This window comes from Octodon degus, unplaced genomic scaffold (genome assembly GCF_000260255.1).
Source record: "Octodon degus isolate 3935 unplaced genomic scaffold, OctDeg1.0 scaffold00008, whole genome shotgun sequence".
NCBI lineage: Eukaryota > Metazoa > Chordata > Mammalia > Rodentia > Octodontidae > Octodon > Octodon degus.
The window spans coordinates 7879567-7890582 of NW_004524584.1; the positions used below are offsets into that span (position 1 = coordinate 7879567).

General features: G+C 40.4%; 1 protein-coding gene across 3 annotated transcripts in view; it reads left to right on the plus strand.

The window, feature by feature from the left end:
• The window catches only part of Topbp1 (DNA topoisomerase II binding protein 1), a 64475-nt gene that overhangs the window by 38417 nt on the left and 15042 nt on the right, over window positions 1–11016 (plus strand). For all 3 annotated transcript variants that reach the window (XM_023706591.1, XM_023706596.1, XM_023706597.1), the window contains 5 exons: window positions 534–754; window positions 3236–3402; window positions 3593–3704; window positions 5027–5190; window positions 6974–7111. In XM_023706591.1, the coding sequence (XP_023562359.1) occupies window positions 534–754; window positions 3236–3402; window positions 3593–3704; window positions 5027–5190; window positions 6974–7111 (802 nt within the window). The remainder of the gene's footprint in view (window positions 1–533; window positions 755–3235; window positions 3403–3592; window positions 3705–5026; window positions 5191–6973; window positions 7112–11016) is intronic.

Here is an 11016-nt window from a genome sequence, read left to right on the forward strand (position 1 = left end):
TTTTTTTTTTTTTTGGCGGAACCAGGGATTGAACTCAGACCCTTGTACTTGCCAAGGAAGCACTTATTCCACTGAGCCATCTCCCTGGCCCTGTATAGAACATTTCAAAAGAAAAACATTTGCCTGGGTTCAGGGCTAATGAGATAGTTCAGTGGACTAAGTGCCTGCTTTGGCAAGCGCAGTGACCAAGGTTCAATCCCCAGTCCCACATGCTGTGCCAGTCCTGCCCCATGGGCGCACTGAGCTGGCTAATGAGTCTGGCTGTGATGGTGCACACTTGGCGGCATAAGTGCCTTCCTGGCAAGTGCAAAGACCCTGGTTTGATCCATGGTACTGCATACCATGCCCACCCAGAACTGGGTGTGGTGGCGCATGCCTGTGATACCAGAGCTGGGGAGGCTGAGACAGGAGGATCACCACAAGTCCGAGCTGCGTAGTGAGACCCTGTGTCAGTCAATCAAATAAATGTGAGTTTCGTGCCTTTGGATTTTGTTGTGGCTGTTGATTTATAATTGTTAACTTTTCTTCCTTAGGCAGTCTCGCCAAATAGCACCTGATGTTAACACAGAGCCCTCCCAAAATGAACAAATCATTTGGGATGACCCTACAGCGAGGGAGGAGAGAGCAAGGCTTGCCAGTAATTTGCAGTGGCCTAGTTGCTCCACACAGTACTCGGAGCTTCAGCCTGATGTTAGAAAATTGGAGGATTCTCCTTTTCAGGAGCCTTTATGTGATTCAAAAATTGCTGAAAAAGGTAATAAGAAATCTTTATACTTGTTTGTATTAGGTACATGTTGACCTCTTAAATATGTATTTCTCTGAATTGTACTTACAGTTGAAAAACTTATAAGATCTTTTAGATTTGAGTTTAAATTTAAAAATATATTTTGTGGCAGGCATAGTGGTGCTTGCCTGTAATTCCAGCACTGGGGAGGTTGAAGGAGGATCCTCGCAAGTTCGAGACCAGCTCAAACTACAAAATGAGCCTAAGGCCAGCCTGAACTGCATAGTGAGACCCTTTCTCAAAAAGACAACAAATAAAAAAGCCAAATGTGGTAGTGCATGTCTATAACCCAGCACTCAGGAGGCTGAGGGAGGAAGATCCTTGCCAGTTCGAGACCAGCCTGAGCTGTATAGTGAGACCCTGTCTCAAAAAATAAATAGAAATAATATATTTTGATTTTTAAGTTTGGAGATTTAAGATTAAGCTTTTTTCCCCATGCCTGTTTGGCACTATTCTTTGATTCTAGTCTTTTTTTTTTGCATCTCATTCTCATTTGAGTCTTCTGCATTCTGCCGAGCATATACTTAACAGTTCTTTGGGTTTTATGAGCTCTTTTCTGAATTCTCTCATCTTACTCTTTTTTTTTTTTTTTTTTTTTTTTTTAGAGGAACCAGGGATTGAACTCAGGCCCTTGCGCTTGCCAAGGAAGTGCTTATTCTACTGAGCCATCTCCCTGCCTTCTCTCATCTTACTCTTCCTGAATTTGATTGTGTGTCAGTGTCCAATGCCCCATCCTTTTTGCTTTTTGTGGGCTGAGAATTGAACCCAGGCCTTTATGCTAGACAAATGCTCTGCCCCTGAACTGTATTCCTAGCTCTTACATAAATGTTACCTTGAAAACATGCTTCCTGTCATCTTTCACTTTTTCTTTTTCACATTGCATGATTATTTTCCTGCACTCAATATATAGACTTACCTTCACCTTTCATTTTTTCCAAGTGAAGAATTGCTTTAATTTTACAAATTTGGATTATACTTTACTAATGAAAGCTTAGTAATTAAAGAAAGGCTTAGAGAAACCTAGGTAACATATATGTCCTTTTAAGACTAATTATATTACATGTACTTAACAAGCTCTAGAAATAGGATGCTTTTTTGTTTTTGCCTTTTTTTATTAGTGCACACTTGCAGTACATAATGATTATGTTTATGGTGGGGAATTTCTACATGTACATAATACACCAAAATTCTTCTTTCCCCACCCATCCTCCCTGCTCCCTCTAACTCTTGTTTTGCTTTCCATTTGAAGAAGCTCTATTTCCAATTTTGTCTCTGATTCTCTTTAATCAATTTCTTTCCTTCCTTTCCCCTTCCCTCCATCTTTTATCTTCCTGTTATCCAGCCTTTATAGTTTGGGTTTCTCATATGAGAGAAACCATGTGATGCTTAAACTGGTGTGCCTTGATTTACTTCATTTAACATTATGCTCGCACAGTGCATCCATGTACCTACGGATGCTTCAAGATCATCCTTTATGGCACAGTATAATGTATCTGTTGTGTATAAATGCCACATTTTATTTGCCCATTCATCTGATAGACATGTAGATGGTGCCCAAGATTTAGCTGTTATGAATTGTGCTGCTGTGCACATGGGTATGCACGTGTCGTTGTCATACAGTTTTAACTCTTGAGATTTCTAGAAGGGAACAGCTGAGTTGAATGGAATTTCTGTTCTTAGTTTTTTGAGGCACCTCCATTCTGCTCTCCATAGTGGCTGTACTAGCATAATTTCTATCAACAATACAGAAGATTTGATTTCTTGATGATCACCATTCATTTTGGAGTAAGATGGTATCTCTGTTATTTTACTTTGCATTTCTATAATGGCCAGCAATGCGGAACAATTTTTTCATGTGTTTGTAGGTCATCTGCTCTTCTGAGAAATGCCTTTTGATTTTGGTTGTCCATTTTTTTTTATTAGGTCTTTTTTGGGGGGAGGATCTTTTTTTTTTTTTTTAATTTATATATTTGGTACAGAGTCTCACTGTGCAGCTCAGGACTCGTAGTGATGGGAGGATCTGATTTTTTTTTTTTTTTTTTATTCTTTATATGTTCTAGATGTTAGTCCTCTGAGGACAAAAATTTAGTCCCCTGCTGTAGGTTCTTTATTGTACTGATTGTTTCTTTCGCTGTGCAGAAGCTTTTTAATTTGATATGATCTTATTAGATCCTTAGTAGTATTTCCTGTGCCATGGAGTTTTCTGTTTGGAAAGGCCTCGCCTGTGCCTGTATCTTTCAGGAGTTGTACTTATTTTATCTTCCAGCAGATTTAAGTGTTTCTGTTTTAACATTTAGATCTTTGATAAGATACTTCTTTTGCATGTACTTTTTACATTGCAGAATTTGTGTTTAATTTTATCCTATGTAAGAGTTATGAGAGTATACCCCAGGGTGTCTGTTCTTAGTTGGTTTGGGGCAATATCACACTGTAGCATTTCACTGCCCTCAGCTGTCTGTGATCCTGGAACCAAATGTGGAACTGAAACCGCAAAACACCCAGTCTCTGAAGAACTGGAAACTCCTACGAAAGACGATCACCTCATTCCTACACCTCAAGCCCCAAGTATTGCCTTCCCTTTGGCCAACCCACCGGTGGCTCCACATCCTAAAGAAAAGGTATGTTACTCTGATATGGCCTTAGGATAGTGCTGCTATGATGTAAGAGAAGTGTGTTGCTCTCAAAGCTGCATCAGATGATGAAAAGTCTTTGCATTATATTATTTGTGTATTTGATGACTCAGAAAATGAGTAAAATGTCATTGTTACTACATCTGGTAACTTTTTCATGCCAACTTTTCCATTCTAGATTGTAACAATAGAGGAGCCTCCTGAAGAATTAAAAAAACAGTACACATTCCAGATGTCATCTCTAAATCCTCAAGAACGTATTGATTATTGTCATTTGATTGAAAAACTAGGTACCGGTATTTTACCTAAAAATGGCTCATAATATAACCTTATTTGTGAGTTAAATATAATCAGTATCAATATCGTTTGTAAGGTGTAGCAATTGAGAAAAAGAGTTTGTGTAATTTGTCTAAGGTGATAAAGTGAGTTGTCAGAGCTTTGATTTTATAAACTCCATTCTAAATATAAAAGTCTAGGTAGTTCGACTTAAAGATTTGAATTGAAACAAGCAGTTAAGATTTTAGAGTTTCCTGTATCAGATCATTTGTATATTCATGAAACCTTGGACAAAATCACTAAAACTCTAGGCTTACAACAAAATTGCATTTTTATGACATCCAAAGAATACCTTGTTTCCTGAAATAACCCTGGCCTGGTGGTCAGGCTTGCCCCCTGGGTCTGTAGCACTGCACTGGATGTGTGGGCTGGTCTGCTGTGTCTGCACTGCTCCTTAGGAGGAGGACAGGAGCCAGTATGCCATTTTACAGTTCCAGTTGAAGTCACCTTTAAACCTGTACAGTATTTAACTTCATATACAAGATATTTTCAGCATGTATCAAATATCAGTGATGTATTCCAAAATTTTTTGTATTGTTTGTGAAATCTGATACATATTTAGAACACATCTCAATTTGGATTAGCTGGGCCCCAGGTGTTTGATTGCCACAGGTGTCTAGTGGCTACTGTATTATGCAGAGCAGCTCTACAGAGTTAGAAAAATTACAGTATGGCAACTTCAGCTGAAAGCTTGACATGGAGAATAAAACACTAAAACAGCTTAGGCCTCAATATGTGGCTGAATGGCAGGCCGCTTGCCTAGCATGTGTGAGGCCCTAGCTTTTATCCCTAGCACCACAGAATAGAGAGAGGAGTGGCTGGCAGGGTTTTTTTTTTTTTTTTTTTTTTTTTGAACGGGGATTGAACTCAGGCCCTTGTGCTTGCCAGGGAAGCGCTTATTCCACTGAGCCATCTCCCCAGCCCCTGGCAGGGTTTTGATAATTGATACTCTGAGTGTACCTAGAACATAACCCATGTATGGGTTCATTTCATTATCTACTTTTGAATTTAAAAGTTTAAACAGTTTAACATGTTTAAATATTGACATGTATACATAGTCACTGATTTAATTTTTAAATAGTTCACTGATTTTTATTTATAAATAATTTCTGTGCATAGTTCAAATTGCATTTTTTCCATGAAGCTAAAGGAGCCAAGGATGTATAGCTCAGGGATACAGCACCTTGCTGGCAAGTGTGAGGTCTGAGTTTGATTCCTAGTACCCTCCACCCCCCAAAAAATAAAAAATCAGTAAAATACAACCAGTTTTTTTCAGGTGGGTCAGTGATAGAGAAGCAGTGCTTTGATCCCAGCTGCACACACATTGTTGTGGGACATCCGCTGCGAAATGAGAAGTACTTGGCGTCGGTGGCAGCTGGGAAATGGGTGCTTCACCGCTCCTACCTGGAGGCGTGCAGGACTGCTGGCCGCTTTGTGCAGGTGTGTATTCACGTTCATGTGAAGAGCTTATGTGATGTAAACTCCCCACATAGACAGTAACAACCTTCTGAGAGTCTCAGTAATAAAGTAAGAAAAAACAATTTACAGAGCCAAATTTGGATTTTTATTCAATTTTTAAATTATTTAATTGGAATGTTAGTGGTTTTTAATGAAATAACGTTCTCTTAATGTAAAACAGTTGCAGCTCATGGTAGGCATGCCTTAATCCTAGCACTTGAGAGGCTGAGCCAGGAAGATCGTCACAAGTTCAAGGCCAATCTAGGTTACATGGGTAAGCTCAAGTCTAGCTTAAGTTACATGCAAGACCCTGTCTCCAAAGGAAAAAAAAGTTTCAAGATTATATCTTTCTAAGCTTTTATCTACTTCTAACCCATTAAATATTAATTATTATAAACTGACATCATAGCAGTATCTACCATGTTTTGTTTTTTGGGGGTTTTAGAGACAGTCTTGCTCTGAAACCTAGGCTACATACAAACTTATAATCCTCCTGCCTCAGCCTCTCAACTGCAGGAACTATAGTTGTGTGCTATGGAGGGCCACCTGGACAACTGTTCTTGAAAGAAGAGCAGTTTTCTCCATTTTGGCTAAACCTGGCCCTGTTCCATGTATCAATATGTGCAGAGCTGGCAAGGCCTTTTCCTTATCCCTTCAGTTGGCTTTAAATAATGCAAATCAGTCCAGCCAAGTAGGTGATGTGCAGTCTTTGAAGGGAGGTGACAAGTCTGTGTTACTCTACCCAGTCGCTCTCAACACAGCTGGGACAGAAACTTCAGAGAAGAGGCTATGACTTCCCAGCGCATAAAACATGACACATCAGAGCCGAAGTACTGACCCTGAAACATTAGATACTACCCCAGTTGTGTTATACACATTACTCTTTCTGCATCTTTCTCTCTGCAGAGGTGATTTCAGACCCCCCACCTAGCCCAGCTCACAGCATTCATGGACTTCTTACCCTTCAAACAGTCACTCATCCTTAAGCCACTCCCTTCCATACAAATTAATAAAACCCAGGTTTGGTCCTGGGTTGAGGCCTTTGTTCTGGTTAGCTATCATTCTAGCTGGACGTAGGACTCCCTGGCTCTCCCCATTTTACATTGTCTTTATATCATGGGTTGCATTGGGGGTGGAATATTGGAATTAACTCACTAGAATTCCAATAACGTTCAGTCAGGAATTGAATATATGGATGTTTTCTATAACCGTATCTTTCTGGTTTGTCTTAAAAGCTTGATAAGGAGCTGGGCATGGTGGTGCATGCCTGTAGTCCTAGTGCTCAGCTGTCTAAGGCAGGATGATTGGGAGTTTTAGGCTAGCTTGGACTGTAGAGTTTCAAAGCCTGTCTCAGAAAGAAAGGGGCAGACGTGCTTAATTAAATCAATATATAGTTCTTCCCTGCTCACAACTTTTTTTTTTTGCTAACAAAGTATTTACTCATTAAATAGTGTGTGATTTTTTTTTTTTTTAATCTGTTTTGTTGAGACAAGATCTCATTTTTCATGGCCAGCTTGAGTTGGCTGTACTCAACTGTGTAGCCCAGGGTGGCATCAAACTCGCAGTGATCTACTACATCAGCCTCCCAAATTCTGAAATTGCAGGCATGTGCCACGATGCCTGCCTGAATATTATGTTTACTATTTATGGTACTCTGTTGCTATGGTTGAATGTAGAACTTCCGTCTTCCGTGAGGGCAGAAACCTATGTTTAGCTCAGTGGCTCCATTTAATGTAGGAACTCAATTACTGGACTAATTCTCTAGGAAGAAGACTATGAATGGGGCAGCAGCTCCATACTTGAGGCTTTGACTGGCATTAATGTACAACAACGCAAACTGGCACATGCAGCAATGAGATGGAGGAAAAAGCTCCAGCAGAGACAAGGATCAGGCACTGTTGAGGTATGAGTATTCATGACTATATAGATAATATAAATGGCATCCAGTATTGTGACCATTTCAGTTTTGTCTTAAGAGAATACACCTAATCAGTATGCCTGTCTTTTATACATTGATATGTTTAGATTGGACTTTCTAAGTTGAGCTTAATGTTAATTCCTTTTTCTTCTAAATGCATTTGGCAGTAAGATACCTAGTGTTACGATTTAGATCTGCTGTCCCCCAGAACGCTCATGCAGTCAGGGCTGGGACTTTGGAAGGTGATTGGATCATGGGAGTACTGTACTTACCAGGGTGTTGATCCCTTGATGAATCCATGCCTGAATGCACTCTTAGGAAATGGGGCCTGATGGGAGGTGGGGCCCAGTTGGAGGAAGGCTGCTGGGTGTCACGGGGAAGGACATCCTCTCAGCCTCCTGGCTTCCATGGGTATCAGCTGTCATCTGCTTTGCCCTTCTGCCACGTTGTTTCTGCCTTGAAGCCATTCCAGCACTCACCATAGACTTAACTGACTGAAACAGCCAAATAAACTCCCTCACGAGTGTCAGGGGTTTTATCCCAGTGACAGGAAAGTGACTGACTTTTCCCCTTCAGTACTGGGGATTGATCTCAGGGCCTCACAGTGAACGTCACCCCAGTCCTTTTTACATTTGTTTTCAGACAAGGTCTCACTGATCTTGCTATGTTGCCCTGGTGAGGCTTGAAGTAACCATTTTCCTGCTAAGTGTCCCATGGTGCTAGGATTATAGGCATGTACTACCATGCCTAGTGATATATTGGTAGCTTTTTGAAAAATAATTTATAGGGCCAGCCAGATAGCTCAGCGGATTAAAAGTGCCTGCTTAGGCAGACACAGGGACCCGAGTTCGATCCCCGGAGTGCCATGCTGGCCCCGCCCCCAGTGTACGCTGAAACGGTGATTGAGACTGTTGCATGCCTGTAATCCCAGCACTTGGGGGGCTGAAAACAGAATCACTGTGTAGTGAGACCCTGTAGATCCTGTACTAAATACATATTTTAAAAAAAAGGAAAAAAGAACTTGTATATGTAAAATGTGGCCCATACCATACTTCTTCCAAAGACTCTAACTTCCAGCTTCAGGGGTTCCTAAAATGGGTCCGTAGACTCACCCAACAATGAATTTGTGCATAAGATTTAAGGAGGCTCTGTAATTTGCGTGGAGAGGAGAAATACTTCCTTATTTCTCCTAAGCTTTTCTTAACCTATTAACTGTCCTTACACCCATTCCCCCTGATTCTCTGATAATGGAATTTGCTTTCATGACTTTTAGATGCCATATATTGGGGAGAATATGTCCTGATGTATTTTGCTGAACATGATCTCCAATTCTATCCCATTTCCTGCAAATGACAATTTTATCCTTTTAAATAATACTCAATTATGTATGTGTGGTATATACACATGTGCATAGCATTTTGGTTATTCACCTATTTGTTGATGGATAGTAGCTTAGTTCTGTTTTTTGGTTTTTTTTTTTTGGCAGAACCGGGGATTGATCTCAGGCCCTTGTGCTCGCCAGAGAAGCACTTATTCCACTGAGCCATTTCCCCAGCCCCAATAGCCTAGGTCTGAATGTTGGCTACTATGATTCTTACAACATTAAATATGAGTATGCAGATATCCCTATAGCAATGCTCACTGTAATTCCTTTGGATAAACAGCAGGGAGTGGTACAGCTGGCTCAAACCATAACTCTACCTTGAGTTTTCTTGGAGATACCTCTAAACTGAATTCCATAGTGGCTCTACAATTTACATTCTCAATAGCAGTGTAGAAGGATTCCTTCCCCCTCACCCTGTCATTTTCATATTTAGCAGCATTTATTGTCTGTATTCCTTTTTAAAATTTTTTTTGATCATTTTATTAGTACATGTTAGCAGTACATGATGTTTACGTTCCTTCTGTGGAGTTGGAACATGTATGTAACACACTTTAATTCCTTTTTCATCCCCTTCTCTCACTCTCCCCTCCATTGCTTGATCTCCTTTGAGAAAGATTTATGTTCCTATTTGCTATTAGCTTATATTTTGCTTTTTACTTATATGTTGGGTTTTTCATATAAAAGAAACTGCAGTATATAAGCTTATATGGAACATTGTGTAGATGTCTAATTAAATCCATTTGTTTGAAGGTTTTGTTTAACCCTGATATTTCTGTTTTTGTCTAGTTGATCTGTTTGGGTTAGTAGGTTTTTGGATCCCCCACAGTGTTGTGTTTATGTTTATCTTTTGTGTCCACTACTACTTGTTGTATAAAGTTGGATGCACAATAATTTGGTGCATATGTTAATCCTTATCTCTTTCTCTTGGATTATCCCTTCAATATGTGTCCTTTGTCTCTTGATCACTTTTGGCTTGAAGTCCGTTTTGTCAGAATAAGAATAGCAACAGGTTTTTTTTTTCTTTCCAAATTCCTATTGCATGGAATATTTCAATCTGTTGATTTTTTTTAATCTGAAGGGAGTCTTTGGTTGGGGTTGCCACCTCCCATGCAACCAGTGTGGTCCTGAGAGGGGGTAATGGGAAATTAAGAAAAATCTAGACATATAATGAAAGGAAAGCTGCGACCAGGTGAGCCCTGATCTCTCTGATGGAGAGGCAGTGATAGCCCAGCGCAGTCACCGCATGGTCTGTGTAAGGAGGGAAGTACATGACAGAGTCAGAAGTGCAAGGTTTTAGTGTTTTGCTGAGCATATTGAAAGTGAAACGTTTTGAGGTGTCTGTGCTGTAGTTAACAGGGAGGCACACTAAGGCTAGACCTCTGCTGGACTGGCTTCGCTGTGGTCCCAACAGCTTGTTCACATGGCTCACCTCTGGTGCTGTTTCCAGGAATGGCTTTGCACTAGCCTCAAATACATGATCAAATTCCAGCCCAGCTGCTCTCCACAGTGGTCAGATATGTTCCTTGTAGACAGCATACTAGCCAGTTTTGTTTCCTGGCCCATTCCACCAGTCTGTCTTTTGACTGGGGAGTTGAGACTATTAATATTGGGAGGGTTACGGTTGTGGTGCGTATCTGTCCTCCCAAAGCCTCTTGCAGTCAGTTGGGGCATGGCTGTAGAGTTTGTGATTCATTCATGATCCAAGGCTGGGATTAGAGTCTGAGTACTGCTGGGATAATGGGTGTGAGTGCTACACCCAGCCTGGGGCAGATAAGGAAAAGAGAGAGGCTTGCTCTCTGTTGTCATTGTTGCTGTCTTCTACTGCCCTCTGCCATAGGCCACTCTGCCTTAAAGCCAGCTGAGTATGGACTGAAACCTCCAAGAACCGTGAGCTAAATAAACCTTTCTTTCCTTCATTTTGTATGTTTGATATTTGTCCCAGCAACGAGAGAAAAGTAACTGAGACAGGTAGTTACACTGATATATGTTGCCGTATTTCTGTCATACCTTATTTTCCTACCTTGCCCTGGTACTTAACTGCTCACCCTACAATATTAAGCCTCTGTCATTAGGCCTTTGTTAGGGTGTCTTCGAAAAATTTTGGAGGGCTGGTTTGGCAGTCATGAGTTTCTTTAGGTGCTGTTTTATCACAGAAGTATCTTACTCCTTCATTAGTTTTGAGAAATAGTTTTGGGTTTTTTTTCAGAACCGGAGATTGAACTCAGACCCTTGCGCTTGCCAAGGAAGCGCTTATTCTACTAAGCCATCTCCCTGGCCCTCTGAGAATAGTTTTGAAAGATATTTTAGCTTTTGTTGGAAATTGTTTTAGAACTTGAAATATTTTATGCCAAGCTTTCCAGGCCTTCAGTTTTGAAAAATCTGCTATAACTCTTACGGGTGGTTTCTCTGTTTAACTGATGGATTGCTTTTTTCCTAACTGCTTTTAAGGTTGATTTTGACTGTGATGTATCAGGGAGAATTTTTTTTTTTTTTTTTTTTTTTTCCC